General features: G+C 37.5%; 2 protein-coding genes across 16 annotated transcripts in view; one reads left to right on the forward strand and one right to left on the reverse strand.

Moving 5' to 3' along the window:
• TMED5 (transmembrane p24 trafficking protein 5) overlaps positions 1-13,516 on the reverse strand; it is a 28,882-nt gene extending 15,366 nt beyond the window's left edge. Inside the window, exon 1 of the mRNA XM_002751110.7 lies at positions 13,074-13,516. Within this exon, the coding sequence (XP_002751156.3) occupies positions 13,074-13,262 (189 nt within the window). The 5' untranslated portion in view covers positions 13,263-13,516. The remainder of the gene's footprint in view (positions 1-13,073) is intronic.
• Positions 13,517-13,681: 165 nt separating this feature from the next.
• CCDC18 (coiled-coil domain containing 18) overlaps positions 13,682-21,572 on the forward strand; it is a 110,575-nt gene continuing 102,684 nt past the window's right edge. For 6 of the 15 annotated variants that reach the window (XM_017974950.4, XM_078332487.1, XM_078332492.1 and 3 more), the window contains exons 1-4: positions 13,682-13,902; positions 16,629-16,764; positions 17,253-17,367; positions 19,734-19,892. In XM_017974950.4, coding sequence (XP_017830439.4) covers positions 13,803-13,902; positions 16,629-16,764; positions 17,253-17,367; positions 19,734-19,892 — 510 coding nt within the window. In that variant the 5' untranslated portion in view covers positions 13,682-13,802. Of the gene's footprint in view, positions 13,903-15,355; positions 15,535-16,628; positions 16,765-17,252; positions 17,368-19,733; positions 19,893-21,572 lie in introns of all 15 variants that reach the window. The other 9 variants (XM_017974951.4, XM_078332489.1, XM_009001721.5 and 6 more) reach the window with 7 other exon arrangements.

A 21,572-nucleotide genomic window follows, 5' to 3' on the forward strand; every position in this document is an offset into this window, starting at 1 on the left:
ATCCAGGAGGCAAAAAATCAGTAAATATATAGTTGAACTGAATAGCACCATCAATCAACTATGTCTAATTGAATTTTGAGAAATAATCCAACAACAGCAGGATAACATTCTTCTCAAGCTCATATGGAACATTCACCAACAAGGACCACATTTTGGGCCATAAAACACACCTTGACTTATGCTCTCAGACCACAATGGAATTAAGGTAGTAATCAGTAACATAAAAATAGCTGTAAAATTCCCAAATATTTGGAGATTAAACAACACATTTATAAAGAATTCATCGGATGAAGAAGTCTCAAGATAACCTTTTTTTTAAACTTTAATGAAATGAAAATACAACTTAACAAAAGTTTGTGGGATACAGAGAAATTAGTGCTAAGAGGGAAATTTATAACATTGAATGAACTAGAAAAGAAGAAAGATCTAAAATCAATGATCTACGCATCCACCTTAGAAAGCTAGAGAAAGAAGAGTAATGTAAACCTAAAACAACCAGAAGAAAAATATTAGAGCAGAAATCAAGAAAACTGATAACAAGAAATCAACAGAGAAAAAAAAAAAATCAATGAAGCCAAATGCTGGTTCTTCAAAAGGATCAATAAAACTAATAAACCTCTAGCCAGGCAAACCAAGAAAAAAAACAGAGAAAAGACACAGAATACTAGAATCAGAAATGAAAGATGAGGTGGGACACGGTGGCTCATGCCTGTAATCCGAGCACTTTGGGAGGCTGAGGTGGGTGGATCACGAGGTCAGGAGATCGAGACCATCCTGGCCAACACGGTGAAACTCCATCTCCACTAAAAATATAAAAATTAGCTGGGCATGGTGGTGGACACCTCTAGTCCCACCTACTGAGGAGGCTGAGGCAGGAGAATTGCTTGAATCTGAGAGGCAGAGGTTGCAGTAAGCCGAGATCCTGTCACTGCACTCCAGCCTGGCAACAGAGCAGCAGTTCATCCCCCCCCAAAAAAAAAAAAAGAAATGAAAGATGGGTCATCATTAATTATCTATGGACATTAAAAAGATAATGATGACCAGGCATGGTGGCCAATGCCTGTAATCTCAGGACTTTGGGAGGCTGAGATGGGAGAATCACTTGAAGCCAGGAGTTTGAGACTAGCCTAGGCAGCAAAGTGAGACCCTGTCTCTACATACACACACACACAATTAGCCAGGCATGGTGGTGACTATAGGCCCAGCTACTTGGGAGCCTGAGGTGAGAGGATCAGTTGAGCCCAGAAGTTCAAGGCTGTGAGCTATGATCACACCACTGTACTCCAGCCTGGGTGATGGAAAGATTCCATCTTAAAAAACATAAGCAAAAGGATAATAATGGAATAGTATTAATAAATCTATACCCACAAATTTAAAAACTTAGATGAAACAGGCCAATTCCTTGAAAGATACAAAGTACCAAAACTCATACAAGGAGAAATAGATAACCTGAATAGGCCTATATCTATTACAGAAATTATATTATATCAATAATTAATAAACTCCCCCAAAAGAAAGGACCAGGACCAGTTTCAAGGTAAATACTACCAAACATTTATGGACAAAATGATACCAATTCTCTAAAATCTCTTACAGATGTGAACAATTCTTTACTCATTCTATGAGGCCAACTTTACCCTAATACTAAAACCAAAAAAGACATTACAAGAAATGGAAACTACATAGCAGTATCTCTCAGGAACATAGATGTAAAAATCTTCAACAAAATATTAGTAAAGCTAATCCAACAATATAAACAAAGAATTACAACCATGACTAGATGGATTTGTTCCCCAGTATATAAGGCTGGCTTAACATTCAAGAATTATTTAGTGTGATTTATCACATCAACAGGCTAAGGAATAAAACTCAAATGATCACACCAATGGGCATGGAAAACATATTTGATAAAATCCATTATCAATCCATAAATAGTATTTTAAAAAATCACAGCAAACTAGGAACAGAGGGTAACTTCCTCAACTTAATGAAGAACATCTACAAAAATCATACAGCTAAGATCACACTTAATGGTGAGAAACTAGAGGCTTTCTCACTAAAATCAGAAGGAAGACAAAGATGCTATTCCCTCATTATTCCTACTCAACACCAACTGGAAGTCCAAGCTAATGTAATACAACAAGAAAGAGAAAGAAAAGATGTACATATTGGAAATGAAGAAATAAAACTGTCCTTGTTCACAGATGACATGATAGTCCATGCAGAAATCCTAAAGAACTGCCAAAAAAAAAAAAAAAGCCCCTCCTGGGACTAATAAGTGATTATAGCCAAGTGTCAGGATACAATATTAACATACAATAGTCAACTGCTTTCCTATACACCAGCAACAAGCAACTGGAGTTGGGAAGCCGGGTGCGGTGGCTCACGCCTGTAATCCCAACACTTTGGGAGGCTAAGGTGTGTGGATCACCAGGTCAAGAGATCGAGACCATCCTGGTCAACAAGGTGAAACCCCATCTCTACTAAAAATACAAAAATTAGTGGGGCATGGTGGCGTATGCCTGTAGTCCCAGCTACTCGGGAGGCTGAGGCAAGAGAATTGCTTGAACTCAGGAGGCGGAGGTTGCGGTGAGCTGAGATCTTGCCATTGCATTCCAGCCTGGGTAATGAGCGAAACTCCATCTCAAAAAAAAACAAAAAAAAACAATACCATTTACATTCTCACTAAAAGAAAAAAAAATAAGAAAAAAATAATTAGGTAGAAATCTACCGAAATACGTAGATCTATACAAGGCAAACCACAAAACACTGATAAGAGAAATCAAAGAAGAGCTAAATAAAGAGATATACTGGCCAGGCGCAGTGGCTCGCGCCTGTAATTCCAACATGTTGGGAGGCCAAGGCTGGCAGATCATGAGGTCAAGAGTTCGAGACCAGCCTGGTCAACATGGTGAAACCACATCTGTACTAAAGATACAAAAAATTAGCCAGGCATGGTGGCACATGCCTGCAATCTCAGCTACTCAGGAGGCTGAGGCAGAAAAATCACTTGAACCCAGGACGCAGAGGTTGCAGTGAGCCGAGATCATGCCATTGCACTCCAGCCTGGGCAAAAGAGCAAGATTCTGCCTCTCAAAAAAAAAAAAAAAAATGAGAGAGAGAGAGAGAGAGATACTATGTCAATGGACAGGAAGACTCAGTATTGTTGAGATGTTAATTCTTCCCAACTTGATCTACACACTCAATGCAATCCCAATCAGAGTCCCAGCAAGCTATTTTGTGAATATCGACAAACTGATTCTAAAGTTTATTTGTAAAGAAAAAAGACCCAGAATAGCCAAGACAATATTGAAGAACAAAGTCAAAATACTGATACTACCCAAGTTCAAGACTTAGTATAAAGTTACAGTAATCAAGACTGCATGGTACTGATGAAGGAACTGACAAATGGATCAACAACAGAATAGAGAGCATAGAAATAAGTAAAAAGGATCAATGGCTGCCAAGAATTCAGTGTTTGGAGTAGCGGGTTTGAGTAGGTGGGGTACAGGGGAGTTTTAGTGCCATGGAACTATTCTGTATGATACTTAATGGTGAATATATAACATTATGCATTTTTCAGAATGCACAGAGCTGCACAATAGAAAGCGTGAACCTTAAAGCAACTATGGACTTACCTTTAGTTAATGTTAACAAAATGGCCTCAGTTTTAAGAAATGTACAACGCTAATATGAGTTGTTAATAACAGAGAAAACTGGGATTGTGGGGGTATATGTGTGGTCAATTATCAGTTAGCCTATACATCTAAAGCTCTTCTAAACAAAGTCTATTAATTTTAAAAAAATGCAAAAGAAAACCATGAGAAAAGAACAAAACCAGGCAGGCAGAAAAAAGAAACATCTCTATGCAATGTTAATAGAAAATATTTCAGACTTTCTGCAAATGGAAATGGAATAAATTCAGGATTAATTATGCAAATCTGGAAAGAAAAAGGGATAAACAGAACTTCTAGTCATTGAAATTATAAACGCAATGAAAGAGTGAACAGATTAAATTATAACTGAAAAAGATTAATGAACCACAATGAGATATTACTTTACACTTGTTAGAATGGGTTTTGCAAAAAAGATGAAAGATAACAAGTATTGGAAAAGACATGGAGAAAAGGAATGTAAATTAGTATGTTATTGCCAGACATGGTGAGCATGTGCCAGTAATACCAGCTGGAAAAAAAATTAAAAAAACGCCGGGCATGGTGGCTCACACCTTTAATCCAAGCACTTTGGAAGACAAGGTGGGTGAATCACCTGAGGTCAGGAGTTCAAGACCAGCCTGACCAACATAGTGAAACCCCATCTTAAAAACAACAACAACAAAAAAATTAACACCAGCTACTCAGGAGGCTGAGATGGGAGGATCCTGAGCCCAGGAGTTTGAGACCAGCTGGGCAACATAGCAAGACCTCAAGTCAAAAAAGAAAAAACACATCAGTACATTGTTGGTGGGAATATAAATTAATATAGCTCTATGGAAAACAACATGGAGGTTCCTCAAAAAAAGACCCACAAATACAACTACTAAATCATCTAGTAGTCTCACTTCTGGTATACATCCAAAGGAACTAAAATCATTATGTAAAAGAGATATCTCCACTCCCATGTTCATTGAAGCATTATTTACAGTAGTCAAAACATAGAAACAAACATAGAAACAACGTGTCCATTAACAAATGAGTAAAGAAAATGTGGTATACATACACAAAATGGAATTCAGAAAGACATTATAGTTAGTTAAATAAGCCAGGCACAGAAAGACAAATACTGCATTATATGTAGAATCTAACAAAGTTGAATTCCTAGAAGTGGAGAGTAGAATGATGGTTACCAGAAGCTGGGGGTGGGGGTTGGGGAGAGAGGGAATAGGGAGTTGTTGATCATAGGGTACAAAATTTCAGATAGACAGGAGGAATAGGTTTTGAGGTCTATTGCACAGGAGGGTGACTGCAGTCAATAATAATGTATATTTCAAAATAACTGAGACTAAATTTCAAATATCTCATCATAAAAACTTATAGGCAAGGCAATGTTAATCTTTATATATTGTACATGTATATCAAAACATCATGCTATACCCTATAAATGTATACAATTATAATTTTCCAATCAAAAATAATATTGATAATAAATTTTTTAAAGCTAATGAAGTAGAAGATAGAGCTGAAAAAATTATCTATGATATAGAAGAGTGAGACAAAGAGAAATTATGAGAGATTAAGAAGTGTGGATGATGTACTTAAACTGCTGTGAAAATGCAGAAGCAGGAAGTTAAAAAGCTACAAGAGAAAAGAGAGGTCAACTACAACTATCTAACAAACTGACAGGAAGCTTCAACAGCCATAATCCAAGTCAGAATATAATAAAATACTAGTTTTGATGCATTTAAGAAAAATAACAGTCAGTGAAGAATTCTTTAAGTAATTCAATTCTTCAAGAAAAGTCAAGAGAGCAGAGCCATGAGAACCAGAGGAAAACAAATTAAGCCTGAAATCTGTCCTATTCAGACTTCCAGTTATATGAACCAATAGATTTCCTTATCATTAAAAACTGATTTGGGTTGTTTAATTACCTGTTGGTGAAAACTTTGTAAGAAGTTTAAGGACCATGACATTTTAATTAAAATAATCATTTATGTTTCACCCCATCAAACCCTATATGTTTTTATGAGTATGGGAAAAGGTATGGAAGAATTCATATCTAAGAGAATGACAGGCACATTCAATAGAGTGATAAAAAGTAGTTTGTTTGTTTTTTGCTTTTATATTTTTGTACTGTTTGACTTACTCTAAGGAGGCTGTATATTACTTTTACAATTGGAAGTAAAAAAATTCATGAAGGAGCTGGGCGCTGTGGCTCACGCCTATAATCTCAGCACTTTGGGAGGTCAAGGAGGGCGGATCACAAGGTCAGGAGATCCAGACCATCCTGGCTCACACGGTGAAATCCCATCGCTACTAAAAATACAAAAAATTCGCTGGAAGTGGTGGCACATGCCTGTAGTCCCAGGTACTCAGGAGGCTGAGGCAGAAGAATCGCTTGAACCTGGGAAGTGGAGGTTGCAGTGAGCTGAAACTGCACAATTGCACTCTAGGCTGGGCGAAAGGGTGAGACTCTGTCTCAAAATTGTGAACTCCTGTTGACAATTGCTACAAGCAGAATTAAATACCTAGGAATACAACTAACAAGGGATGTGAAGGACATCTTCAAGGAGAATGACAAACCACTGCTCAAGGAAATAAGAGAAAACACAAGCAAATGGAAAAACATTCCATGCTCATGGTTAGGAAGAATCAATATAGTGAAAATGGACATACTGCCCAAAGTAATCTACAGATTCAATGCTATCCCCATCAAGCTGCCATTGACTTTCTTCACAGAACTGGAAAAAACCACCTTAAATTTCATATGGAACCAAAAAAGGGTCTGCATAGCCAAGACAATACTAAGCAAAAAAAAAGCTAGAGGCATCACACTACCTGACTTCAAACTATACTACAAGTCTACAGTGACCAAAACAGCATGGTACTAGTACCAAAACAGATATATAGACCAATGGAACAGAACAGGGGCCTCAGAAATAATGCCACACATCTACAACCATCTGACCTTTGACAAAGCTGACAAAAACAAGCAATGGGGAAAGGATTACCTGTTTAATAAATGGTGTTGGGAAAACCAGGTAGCCATATGCAGAAAGCTGAAACTGGATCCCTTCCTTAAACCTAACACAAAAATTAACTCCAGATGGATTACACATTTAAATGTAAGACCTAAAACCATAAAAACCCTAGAAAAAAACCTAGGCAATATCATTCAGGACATAGGCATGGGCAAAGACATGATGACTAAAACACCAAGAGCAATGGCAACAAAAGTCAAAATAAACAAATAGGATCTCATTAAACTAAAGAGCTTCCGCACAGCAAAATAAACTATCATCACAGTGAACAGGCAACCTACAGAATGGGAGAAAATTTTTGCAGTATGCCTATCTGACAAAGGGCTAATGTCCAGATCTACAAATAACTTAAACAAATTTACAGGAAGAAAACAACCCCATCAAAAAGTAAGTGAAAGATATGAACAAGACAATTCTCAAAAGAAGACATTTATGCAGCCAACAAACATATGAAAAAAAGTTCATCATCACTGGTCATTAGAGAAATGCAAATTAAAACCACATTGACATACCATCTCACGCCAGTTAGAATGGCGATCATTAAAAAGTCAGGATACAACAGATGCTGGAGAGAATGTGGAGAAATAGGAAGGCTTTTACACTGTTGGCTGGAGTGTAAATTAGTTCAACCATTGTGGAAGACAGTGTGGCGATTCCTCAAGGATCTAGAACTAGAAACACCATTTGACCCAGTAATCCCATTACTGGGTACATACCCAAATAATTATAAATCACTCTATTATAAAGACACATTCACACGTATGTTTACTGCAGCACCGTCCACAATAGCAAAGACTTGGAACCAACCTAAATGCCTATCAATGACAGACTGGATAAAGAAAATGTGGCACATACATACCATGGAATATTATGCAGCCATAAAAGAGGATGAGTTCATGTCCTTTGCAGGGACATGGATGAAGTTAGAAACCATCATTCTCAGCAAACTAACGCAAGAACAGAAAAACAAACACCACATGGTCTCACTCATAAGTGAGGGTTGAACAACGGGAACACATAGGCACAGAGAGGGAACATCATACACTGGGGACTGTTGGGGGGTGGAGGGGCTAAGGGAGGGCTAGCATTGGGAGAAATACCTAATGATGGGGTGATGGATGCAGCCAACCTCCATGGCATGTGTATAACTATGTAACAAACCTGCATGTTCTGCACATGTACCCCAGAACTTAAAGTACAAAAAAAAAGACATGGGGTCCCCAGCAATCCCATTACTGGGTATATACACAGAGGAATATAAATCATTCTTGCATAAAGACACACATGCGTCTTCCATAAAGACACATACAGCACCATTCACATAGCAAAGACACAGAATAGCAAACCTAAATGCCCATCAATGACAGCTTGAATAAATGTGGTGTATATACCCCACAGAATACTATGTAGCCATGAAAAAGGATGAGATCATGTCTTTTGGGGGAACATGGATGGAGCCGGAGGCTATTATCCTTAGCAAACTAACGCAGAAACAGAAAATTAAATATCACATGTTCTCACTTAGAAGTGAGAGATAAATGATAAAAGCTTATGAAGTATACAGAAACTGTGCTACAGAGAGACTCAATACCTTGTGCCTCAGCCTTCCAAGGAGCTGGGATTACAGGCATGCACCACCATGCCCAGCTAATTTTTTATATCTTTAGTAGAGACAGGGTTTCACCATGTTGGCCAGGCTGACGGAGACCCCATATCTTAAAAAAAAAAAAATATATATATATATATATATATATACACACACATATATAAACCCAAACATATATTATTAAAATATTAAATATATATTATTCCCCAAACCCACTGTTATGTATATGTGTGTGTGTGTATATATATATATACTAATATACATAATATATATGTATATATATATATATATATATATATATAAATGGACCTCAAAGGTACATTTTTCTCTTCTTCCTCAGCATCTTGGCACGTGTTGTTCTTTTTTACCCATTTTCTTGTTCCACTTTTATTATTCATACACACACACACACACAAATGGATTTCAAGTATTTTTTATTTATATATAAAATATGTATATGAATATTTTATATATTATATATATATAAAATGTGTGTATATAGTAGATGTGTGTGTATGTATATATATATATATATATAAAACTAAAAATAAATACTCAAAAGCCTTTTTTTCCCAAACATCAATAAAATAGTCCTATCTATTTTATACATATAATATCAGGGATATATACCCACAGATAAAGTGGAAATAGGAGATATTCCAAATGGCATCAGGTATATCATACAAGTAAATTTTAAAAATTAGATGAAATGGCCAGTTTGCTAGAAAATATTGAAATTTGGCTCTATATAAAAATGAAAAGGCTAATAAAAATTTTAAAACATTGATATAGCTCTGTTCTCCCAAAAACCCACCCAGATAATTTTACAAGTTTGGTAAACATCTAGTTCACTCATTCAATATATACTTTAAAGTGCCTATTATGCCCTTAAAAGATATTGTTGTTCTAGGCTCAGGGTATATTTTCTGGCTAACGTTTTTTGAGTGCTTATTAGATGCTAGATACCATTCCTTTTACATGTATTAGCATATTTATTCTTCATAATATGTAGTGGGGAGCGGGTGATTATTGTTATTTTCTAAGTATACAGAACTGTGGTACAGAGATGCTCAATATCTTGTGGCCAAAACAATCTTTTTAAAAACACAGATCAAGTTAACCTGCTTATAACTCTTCAGTGGCTTCTTACTGGTCTCTGCAAAAGTCCCATATCCTTAACAAGGACCTAAAAGCCCAGCAAGATCTGGTTGCTATTGCTACTAACTTCTCTAGAATAGACTTGTACCACTTTTCTCTCTCTGTATCCTGTCTTTCACCTCAAAGGTATCTTCCTCTCTTCTTCCTTAGCATCTTGCCAGGTGTTATTCTTTTTTACTCATTGACTTGTTCCACTCACTCCCTTATGCCTAGTGAAAGCCTGATAATTCTATAGATCTTAACGCTACTTCTGGATGTCTTCCAATTTCCAGATAAAATGAAGTCCTCCTACTGAGCACACTCATAGTCTTAGGAACTTAACTTCATAGCCCCTATTGGAGTAATACTTTGACATGCATTTGTGTAATAATTTGATTAATGTCTGTCCCCATACTTGATTGTATGAGGGCATGGACTATACATACACATACACACACATGCACACACATATACATATATATGTTTTGAGGCAGGATCTCACTCTTGTCACTGAGGCTGGAGTGCAGTGGCATGATCACAGCTCACCATAGCCTCAACCTCCTGGGCTCAAGTGATCCTCCTGCCTCAGCTTCTCAGGTAGCTGGAACCACAGATGCGTGCTACTATGCCTGGCTAACTTTATTTTTGGCAGAGATGGGGTTTTGCTATGTTGCCCAGGCTGGTCAGAAACTCCTGTGCTTGAGTGATCCTCCCACCTTGCTGTGTCGGGATTACTGGCATGAGCCACTGTACCCAACTGATGTTTTCACTCACCATTGTATCCCTAGCCCCTTGGATAGTGCTGACACATATCAAGCACTCAAGAATGATTTAAATTTCTAAATGGATGATTTATTTGATTCATAAGATACATGAACTGGCATTAAAGTTTTCAAGAGCCTAAATCAATATAATGTGGGGCTAGTCAATTATCCAAAAAGTATTCTCCTAAAACCTAAAAAGAAATCAGTAAAATTTTCAGTATGTCACGATAACAAAGGACAAAGTTGGATTGTCCATTCCATAATATTTTAAAAACTAACTTTAAAACAAAAATCAGTAGGACATAGTTACCAGGAAATTAAACAAGTTGGGACAGCAAAATTAGAGTGGAAGATGATCTTCACCCTACACATCTCGCCAACACTGTCTAGGATTACAGACATTAAATGACTTTACCTCTTTCCTTAATCAAAACAAACTGTTCAGGAAGAATGATTTAAAGGAATAGTCCCAGCCAGGTGTGATGGCTCACGCCTATCATCCCAGCACTTTGGGAGGCTGAAGCCGGCAGATCACTTGAGGTCAGGAGTTGCAGACCAGGCTGGCCAACACAAAGAAACCCCATCTCTACTAAAAATACAAAAATTAGCTGGGGGTGGTGGTGCATGCCTGTAATCCCAGTACTTGAGAGGCTGAGGCAGGAGAATCACTTGAACCCGGGAGATGAAGGTTGCAGTGAGCCACTGCACTCCAGCCTGGGTGACAGAGTAAGACTGTCGCAAAAAAAAAAAAAAAGGAAAAAGTCACTTTAAGGGTGACTAAAGATGCAATGAATAAAGCTAAACCAAGCCAGGAAACTACAGAGGTGTAAATGTAAAACTAACATTCCTTGACTATTTATTTACTGTGTCAGGGATGATCTATAAGCATTTTTAAATAGACCACTTTGCACTGAATATGAGCATTTATTAACTCATGTTTTTCCAAATCCACTCGATGAGGTAGTTACAATTATTATCTTCACCTTACAAGTGAGAAGATCACCCAAGTTTTAAGTGGGTAGAGTCAAGATTTGAATCCAGGCTAAGGTTAAGAGCTGGTGTTCTTAACTATAAGACATCAGTAGTTAAACTAGATCCTCCCTAATTGTAGGTAAATACTGAAGATTTTTTTAATTAACACAAATTGTTTTCTTATCTAGACCATTTCACTAGCTCTCTGGTTGGTTTTCTTGACTCTAATTTTGCTCTCCTTAAATCCACTTTTCATCCTGCATCCAGTGACTTTTACAAAATTAGGGGAAACCTACTCAGCATGGCAAACAAGGCTATGATTCATGCTTCATGATCCCAGCCTTCTGGCCTCTCTGGTGTCCTTTTCTGCTACTTCCCACCTAGATTTTATATGTCTTAAAGTGTAATAAAACCTCAGTACTTGTAGTGTCCACTACACACTAACCATTCCCACTTAAAATATGTATTTTACAAACTATGTGTCTTTTTGTTCCCTTTTCTGAAATGCCCCTTGTTCCTTGCATTTTTGTCTCACTTAAGCATCTTCTGGATTAAATTTTATTTTCTCCAAGAATCCTCTTCTGAAACCCTTAGAAGTTACCGTCCTCTACTGGTACTTACCCATCCTTTATTGAAATCACCTGTTTATGAGTCAGGTAAAGTTTAAACCCTTATTAAACTCTTTGAAAAGAGGAACTCTTTCTTTCTCTTTTAGTACACTACCCTCCTTCATCTCCCACCCCTCCTGGCACTTGTTAATGTTCAGTAAATGCTGAACTTTTGAACTTTACTGGAAATCAAGAAACACTGAGTTTTAGCCTCAGTTTTGCTCACTATGTGATTTTACATATTTTATTCTCTATGTTTATCTTATGTATCTATATACAACTTAATCCTAAAGTTCCATTGGATAAAAATTCCATCAGATAAAAATTCTACGACTTTTTATTTTGCTCTGTATGTGACGGTACCTGGTATTTTTAAAAAAATTTCCCGACATCAACTTAAAAAATTAACATTTGATTATAATTAACTTCTAAAAAACTGAAAGTTGAAACACATCTATGCCTTTTTTTTTTTTCCTGTACTGCTACCTGAAAACATCGAAATTTGCTGTGTGGAACGAACAAGATTTCTTCTAAGAAATTACCCCTACTTGCATGACTACATAAAATAAGGTAATTCCCAGAAAGAATATCATGCAGATACTAAAAAGAAAACAATGACACGGGCAAATGCTTACAATGCTCAATGAAGAGAAAGGTTATAAAGTTTTAATACAGGATTTGATCCTTCGAAAATAATGGATATATAACTTAAACGGAAATGTATTATTAAATATAGCAACAGCCTCTTCGAAAAAATTTCAAAATCCTTAGTGATAATTACACGATCATAATTCAAAAATCCTTAACCGAAGCAAAGACAGTGAAGATTTGTAACCGGAATTGTGTGAAAGGGGTGGGAGTGATTCAAACAAGTGTCATCACCCCGTCCAATGATAAAGGAGAACGTGTATCAGTTCTGCATTGCGAAATTATCAGTATCGGAGCGTGTAGTGGCTAAGAAAAGCGATGGGCAAATTAGGAAACAAAGAGAAAGGCCACCGACATCACCAGTTCTGGCCTCTTTCCGACCGGAGGAAAGGGGAGAAGACGGGTGGTCGTTAATTCCAGGTCCCGCCTAAGTTCTGGGTCCCCTGCCCTAGCGAGAGCGTCGCCTCGCCTCGCCTCGCCTCGCCTCGCCTCGCCTCGCGCGCCTGCGCGGAGCTGGCCGGCTTCCCGGACGGCCCTCGCTTCTTCATCACCCGGGCAGTCCACCAGAAGTTTCTAAAAGGGTGAGAGGTGACAGTGCAGCTGGGTTAAAGGAAGGAGGCTGGTTCATCCTCCGCACTTACTTGGTACTCGATCTCCAGCGAGGCCTTCAGGGGCATGGGCTGGTAGAAACACTCTTTCTGGCCGGCGGGAAGGGTAAAGGTGAAGTCGCTGTCGAGGGAAGGTGTGAAACCAGTCGCCACAGGCAGCAGCTCCGGAGGCAGAGCGGCCAGAAGGAGCACGGGGAAGGACAGCCAGATCCTGTCGCCCATCACTGCTGGGGCGATCTCGGGCTCAAAGAGGCGTAGGGTACTGTTGTCTCCGCTCCGCGTTTCCTTTTTGGACTCCTCGTGGTTGATAGGGAAACCTGGAGTCTGAAGAAGCTCCAGGTGGCGGCGGCTGCGGCCAACACTCCTTCCGAAAGAGAAGCGCAGTCCTCCAAAGTAGGGACTTAAGGCGGGGCCGGCAGTCCGGTTCCGCCACTTCCTTAGTCTCTGCTCTCGCTAGCCAGGCGTGAGCAGCTCCCGCCTCTCCTCCTGACGGCCTCCGGTTCCCATGGCTTCCCCCACACCAATGGGCATTATGGCAGTAATTGTGGGAAATGTAGTACCGAGTGGGCTCGGCTTGCTGGCTCTGACGCGCTCGCCGACCACGATTCCCGGCAAGCCCTGCGCCTCCTGCTGCGCCTCACGCAGTCTGCGCCGAGGCAGGGCAGCGGCCGAGCTGGCGCGTCCCAACGGCTCCCGCGACCGTTCGAACTTCGTGCTGCTGCGGTTCGCTGACTCTCCGACTAGTGAGTGTCTGAGGCTTCCATGCGCAGGGGCCCGGGAGAGGGTCCGAGGCTTCCTAACGGAGACTTCAGTGCGAAGCGCGCCGTCGCTTGGGGATCTCTCCCCAGCTACGACTTGGGTGGTGAGCGACTGCCTCTTGGCGGGGGGAAGCCGGCCTACCGGGGGGAGTTTTGTTCCTTTCCCTCCCAGTATCTTGGATGAGCTGGGGCTGGTCCTCGCGCTTGCTGAGCATGCTGCTTTGAACGGTTGTATCTTATTTGATGAAAAATAGGAGGCGCAGTGGCTCACACCTGTTATATCATCACTTTGGGAGACCGAGACGGGAAAATTGCTTGAGCCCAGGAGTTCGAGGCCAGCCTGGGCAACGTGGCCAGACTCTTATCTCTATACATTAAAAAAAAAAAAAAAAAAGGAAGATGTCACGCCTGCCCTCACTCCCTGCCCTCGCTTCTTTCAGTCGAATGTAGGATCAGCTGTATCTCTAGAAATTTAAAAAAAAAAAAAAAGGAAGATGTCATTCCCTCCCCTTCCCCGCCCCGCTTCTTTCAGTTGAATGTAGGATCAGCTGTGTCAAATTAAGCGATCTTGAGACAGGAAACTATCTTATAAACTTACGACCTCTTCCCAGAATGAGGAATATTTTTCGACTACAGCCCATTGTATCACATACAAAGGGTATAAAAGAACACTTGTCCTTCGTTTGATGGGTGTGCATGTGCAAACCTACAAACACATTGTTAATTAGGGCCGAAAGATGATGTTGTCAGGATCGGTGAGTAGGATGATGTGCTTTTCTAGGTATGCACAGTCAGTGAAGATAGCCTTTTTTGGGTAACTACTGTAAACTGAAGTGAAGGGCAATCATTTGACAGTAAATGACCCAATAGGAAAATGAAAACATTTTAGTATCCAATGTATTCATTGCTACTGCAGAAAAGTTAGGGAGTTATTTCTTTTATTTCTTTTTTTAATTTTATTTTGGAGATGGAGCTTTGCTCTGACACCAGGCTGGAGTGCAGTGGCGCAATCACGGCTCACTGCAGCGTCCGTCTTCCAGTTCAAGTGATTCTTCCGCCTCAGTCCCCCGAATAGGGTTTACAAGCGCGTCCCACCACGTCCGGCTAATTTTTGCTTTTTTTTTTTTAGTAGAGATAGGGTTTCACCATGTTAGGATGGTCTTTAACTCCTGACCTCGTGATCCACCCACCTTGGCCTTCCAAAGTGCAGGGATTATAGGTGTGAACCACTGCACCTGACTTGAGAGTTATTTCTTACATGAAAATACACAGATGTTGAACTAAAACCTGATTTAAGATGAAATATACAGGGCCAGGCATGGTGGCGGGCCCCTGTAATCCAAGCTACTCTCGAGGCTGAGGCAGAGAATTGCTTGAACCCGGGAGGCAGAGGTTGCAGTGACCTGAGACACACCACCGCACTCCAGCCTAGGCGACAGAGCAAGACTCCAGCTAAAAAAAAAAAAAAAAAAAAAAAAAGATGAAATATACGATACTGAATCGCATTTTAGGATTTGTCCAATTTTCTCTACCCTTTTCTCCTTCACCATCCTTCAGAGAGCTAGAGATGTTGAATAGATAAGGCAGTATGTGGACCTGATTTGTTGACTTGTCTGAGAGTGTCTTCTCACTTAAGCAGAAGCAAATTTGTGGAAACAAAATGGGAAAGAGGACCAGCTTGTCTATTGAGATGACATAGTATTTCATTTAATTTTCTGCCACTTTCTTCCCATAAGGTGAGAGTTTGCTTTTTAATCTTCCTCCCTACCTCTTAGAATTTTTGAGTGGGGAATAAATGTAGCATACTATTCTAACTGGATGAGGAAAGGAAGGACAGTTTAGTGTTCATTAATTCATTCAAAATACTGAGTTTCTCTTAAGTATATTGAAGTCCTGAACGTAATGCACGTGACTCCTAACCTTTTGGAATTTGGGATGGGATATGAATTAGAAGAAGGGCAATGAAAGAGATGCTGCAATGAAAAAGGTAAATGGGATCTCAAAGAGGAATGTAATTTTAGGATTGCTTATAAAGCTCTACAGGAGTATTGGCGATTAAAAAGCTTTAGTTTTTTATTGTATTACAGTATTGTGATGCTTTATTATGATTTTTTATATGCAAAGACATTCGCATATAATCCTAGAGATACTCATCCACTGAAGAAACAAAAGCTTTACTTCATTTATTTCTATGAGTTGACTTGGCAATGTTATTTTGAGCTCTGTGGTTGTGACTTGTAAATATGTGTTTTTTAAATTTTATAACTATGGGGAATAGGAGGAGGAGATAACTTTTATCTGGTAATAAATACCCTTCTAAGAAAATATGAATGACTGTAATGATACCATTTTATCAGATGTCCGGGGCTTGTAACCTGATTATGAAAGTTCAAACACCTCATATTGAAATTGATAGGTAATAAGTAATAAAACTACAATGGTCTTTGCATCCTAATGACTTGGATTCAAATCTTGGTTTCACCATTTACAGTTTGTGTGACTTTGTCTGATTCTTAGTTTCCTTAATATGGAATAAAAATACTTAAACAATTGTTAGGAAGATCAGGTATGCTTAGAAAAGGGGAACTGGAATAACTAGACCCTGGCGAAAATGAAAAATTCATTCATTGAAATTGTACTGAACTTTCCTTTGTAGCTTTACACTATAGATAAATTCATTATTATTGATTTTTTTGTTTTGTTTTTAACTGCCATGAAAGATTTGACATTTGAAATAGAAAACTAATGAGTTAAATTCTATTCGTGTATTTTGACTGAAACTACAGAATCTTTCATGCAAAGTACCAAAAAATTCATTTCTTTTTTTAAGAAATGGAATCTAGTTCATCAGACTACTATAATAAAGACAATGAAGAAGAAAGTTTGCTTGCAAATGTTGCTTCCTTAAGACATGAACTGAAGATAACAGAATGGAGTTTGAAGAGTTTAGGGGAAGAGTTATCCAGGTAAGTAGGTAAAATAAGATATAGAATTCAGTGTGCCTTAAATATATAAATATAAAATGTGTGGATTTCATTATTATATATTGTTTCTAATGTGCCTCTGGAATAAGGAATAATTTTCTTGTACTTTTTAATGTAACTTTCAGTTTAGGGAAAAATAGGAATATTAGAGAAGCATTTACATATTAAAAACACTTTCAGTGTATTACAACTCAGTATAAAATATATATTTTGGGCTTTATTAATTTTTTATTATCACTGTTTTTTGAATACTAAGTAATCTTAGCATAGAGGCTCTAGAAATACAGAGATTGCTAGTTTAAAAGTAATTATGATATATTTAAAATTTAGTGGAAACATTGCCTTACATTCATAACTGTGAACTACTTAGCAGCATTTCAGGTTTTCTTTCTATTTTCTTATGAATGTATAGCAATTTATAGTGAGTGAACTACCCAAGAACTGAAATATGTTTTTTCTTTTTTCTCTAGTGTTAGTCCAAGTGAAAATTCCTATTATGCCCTTAATCCCTCAAGGTCTGAAAAGCTGATTTTGGATGTTCAGCCCAACCACCCTGGACTTTTGAATTGTTCACCTTATGAAAACGTATGTAAAATATCTGGTAGCAGCACTGATTTTCAAAAAAAGCCAAGAGATTTGGCTTTTTTTTTTAATTGTTTTTAGACCTATCTAGTTCAAAGTAGTTTTGGTTTTAGGCCTGTCTACTTAAAATGTTTTTCTTTCAGTTTTTTTCAAATACCTTATTCATGGTTCTATAATCTTAGTGTATTACTCTACTTTTAAACTTATTTATTACCTTTTTGCAGTTAAACGTCTTCTTTTCTCAAGTAAATTATAATCCCCTTGATTTTAACACTACATCTTGTACATAACAGGTAATCAATTATTTATTAAGTAGTTAAGGTATACCCACCATTTAGCTTGGATCAAGAACTATGGATAGCATGGCAGTATTCTCCCTTCATTATCTTTTTATTTTGTCAATGATGTTAGAGATATTTGCTTGGTCTGGAACTCTCTCCTTTTTTCTTATTCTATCGTATGTTTGTCTCTCTGCATTTATCCCTCTTCCTCACTCAATCCTTTTATTGCCTTTTGCACTCTTCCTATTCTTTCTTCCCCTACTCCCTACATGTATATACACAGATATGGTTGCACATACATGGCATAATCTTTTTCGATACTATTTGCTCTTTCCACTTCAGAAAGCCAACCATTAAGAGCTTTCCTTTTTGTAAGGAAGCTTCTTAATTAAGCTGTCTGAACCTACATTTTAGAAAACAAATTCAAATTCCATGTTTACATAGTCTGTAATTCTAAGAAATTTGATCTCTGTCCTCATTCAAATTGCTGATCGTTGGTATTGTATTGTGCCTCAATTGGGAAAATAATAGTGGTAATAATGCCTGTCAAAGACAAAAGGCTAATCTAGTGTGTAAAGAGCTCCTAGAAACTGAGAAGAAAAAGATCAATAACCTAATGCGCAAAAGACATGAATGGAAAAGTAAATAAAAATGATATCCGAACTAATGAAAAGGTGTCCAGTCTCACTCATAATAAGATAAATTCAAAATGAAACTCTACCTAAGTACCAGTTCTTACCTGTCAAATTATTAAACATACAGATGTTTGATACGTTATTTTATTAGTGATACTGGGTAGGCGTACATTGCCTAGTAGGAAGGCACAGTGATATAACCCCAATGGAGATACATTTGGCAGTATTTATCAAAATTACAAATACATTTACCTTGACTTGAAACTCCCATTTCTGGAAAATGATACTATAGATAAACCTGCAGGATACAAAATTAGGCATTGTTTATCATATCAAAGGATTAGAAATAGCTCAGGTATCCAGTATTAGGGGGTTAGTTGAATAAACTAGTGGTTTATTCATGCAATAAAAACTATGCAGTTGAGGGGGAAAAAAAGGAGTTTCTCAATGTATTGATTATTGAGAGGTTGCTAGTGTATATTCAAATTAAAAAAACGCAAGGTGCAGAATGTTGTATCTAATGTGATGGGAAGAGACTTCTGTGTATACTTTATATAGTTTGAATTTCAAATTGCATAAATAAATGCAATTTTCAAAATATTTTCAAAATAAAGTTAATTAAAAGAAACATTTTGAAAATCACAATCCTCATGAAAATTTAATTTATTGTAAAATATGTATGAAAAGAATATAATAAAAATATGTGCCGGGCGCAGTGGCTCACGCCTTTAATCCCAGAACTTTGGGAGGCTGAGGCAGGCGAATTACCCCGCCTGAGGTTGGGAGTTTGAGACCAGCCTGACCAACATGGAGAAACCCCATCCCTACTAAAAAATACAAAATTAGCTGGACATGGTGGCACATGTCTGTAATCCCAGCTACTGGTGGGGCTGAGGCACTCATGCCTCAATCACTTGAACCTGGGAGGCAGAGGTTGCGGTGAGCTGAGATTGTGCCATTGCACTCCAGCCTGGGCAACAAGAGTGAAAATCTGTCTCCAAAAAATAAAAATTAAAAAAAAGTATACAGATAAAATATTTTACCTATTATCCATTTTATTGTTGGTGGATATTTGGGTTCTTGCCATTTATTATCTCTTATGGACAGTGTAGCTATGAATATTTTTATATCTTCAGGTGTAAAAATACAAAAGTTTATTAGGTTTATATCTAAGGATGATATTGGTTCTTAGCATGTTCAACTTTGCTGGATAATACCAGCCAGTTTCTTAAAGTGTACCACTGTTTTCCACATTATACTTGTATATACTTCCACCAGCAGTGGAGGAGAGAGTGTTGATTGTCCCACATATCTTTGTCAATACTAAGTATTTTAACTCATTTTCTGAGGTGTTTAATCATTTTATTAATAATTGCTCATAATTTTCCATTAGTTACATGTAACCCTTAATTGAAATAATTGAACATGTATTTGTTCTTTTTCATGTTTTCAGATGTTTTCATCTTCCAGCCCCGTGGATCAGGAGATTAAAAGCCTTAGAGAGAAATTAAATAAACTTAGGCGACAGAATGCTTGTTTGGTCACACAGAACCATTCCTTAATGACTAAAATGGAATCTATCCACTTTGAATTAACACAGTCAAGAGCAAAAGTATGTATCTTGAAATGATTAGTTTGCCAACAGAAAATAGTTGTTATTTTAAGATTTATAATTGGAAAAATATTCCTTGTATTGCCATATTGCCTTAATCTGTTATGTGAAGTAATTTTTATTATGCTACTATATTATCATGTTATAAAATCCATTTTGTATTGAATTATATTCAAAAATGATTGAAGGGAACTTTACAGTTTTTGCATTTAGATAAGTCCGTTTCTTAAGGTGTTAAGATAACCAATTTGTGTGGTTTTAATTTTTATAATCAAAGGAAGTATAACTTACTTATCTTTCCTTTTAAAATAACACATTGTCATTGTTGGGAACTTTAAAAGTAGAAAAAAGAGGAGGAAAGATCACCTAGAGTTTCCACCGTCTAGAAACCACTTCACTGGTTTAATACATAGTTTAATCCAGACTATTTTAACTGGTTTTGGTTTTTTCTGTTTTTTACTTCATATGTTGTCTATGCATTTTCTGATGCATTTACATAGGTTTTCTATTGATCATTTTTTATGGTAGCATTATATTTCATGTGATTATACCATAACTTAGTTAATAATTCCCATATTTCAGTGGTTTCCTATTTTTCTAGTAAATAATTGGTATTACACAAAAAATTAGAAGAAACCAAAATGTCCAATAATGGAAACATGGTAAATTATGGTATACCCATAAAATAGATTGCGACAAAGCCTTTTTTTTAAAAAAAAAAAATGATGTAAATATACTAGTACTAAGATGCAAAGTTGTTTGACTTATATGGCGCATTATGAGGTTTAAATGATATAATGTATGAAGTTACTTAAAACAGTGTCTATCTGTAGTCAGCACTCAGAAACTATTACCTAATATATTTAGTGGCAGGAAAAAACATTACAGAGCAGTACACACATGTATAATAATCTTAGTTTTCTTCTTTATAAGAAGTGTACATGTTTCTGTGTGTGAGTTTGTATGTAAAGATATATACATGTGATATATTAAGTTTAAAAACTATGCTTGACGCTTGATAATTCTGAGATATTGGAAGGTTGGAGTGAGGCTTTCACTATTTATGTTTATAATCATTATATACATACATTAGTTGTATTTTTTTGTTTGTTTGTTTGTTTTTGAGATGGAGTTTCGCTCTTGTTACCCAGGCCGGAGTGCAATGGCACAATCTCAGCTCACCGCTACCTCCGCCTCCTGGGTTCAGGCAATTCTCCTGCCTCAGCCTCCTGAGTAGCTGGGATTCCAGGCACGCGCCACCATGCCCAGCTAATTTTTTGTATTTTGAGTAGAGACGGGGTTTCACCATGTTGACCAGGATGGTCTCAATCTGTTGACCTCATGATCCACCCGCCTTGGCCTCCCAAAGTGCTGGGATTATAAGCTTGAGCCACCGCGCCCGGCCTATTTGTAGTTTTAAATGGAGGAGTTATGGGAAGACTTTCTTTTCTGTTTTTTTCAAACAAAACAAAATGTTATTAGGGATTATTTCAGCACAGGGGGAAAAAAGCAGCAGTAAACATAAAAATTCTTCGATGTTGGAGATTATTTCTAGGGTCGATTTCCAGAGGCAGAGTGACCAAATTTTAGGGTAATAATGATTGTTTTTCAAGCATTTACATTTGGTTCCTCCTCTTTTTTTCTTGATTTCTTATGAGAGTTACCTTTTCAGTATATTTG

This window comes from Callithrix jacchus, chromosome 7 (assembly GCF_049354715.1).
Source record: "Callithrix jacchus isolate 240 chromosome 7, calJac240_pri, whole genome shotgun sequence".
In the NCBI taxonomy this organism is placed as follows: Eukaryota; Metazoa; Chordata; class Mammalia; order Primates; family Cebidae; genus Callithrix; species Callithrix jacchus.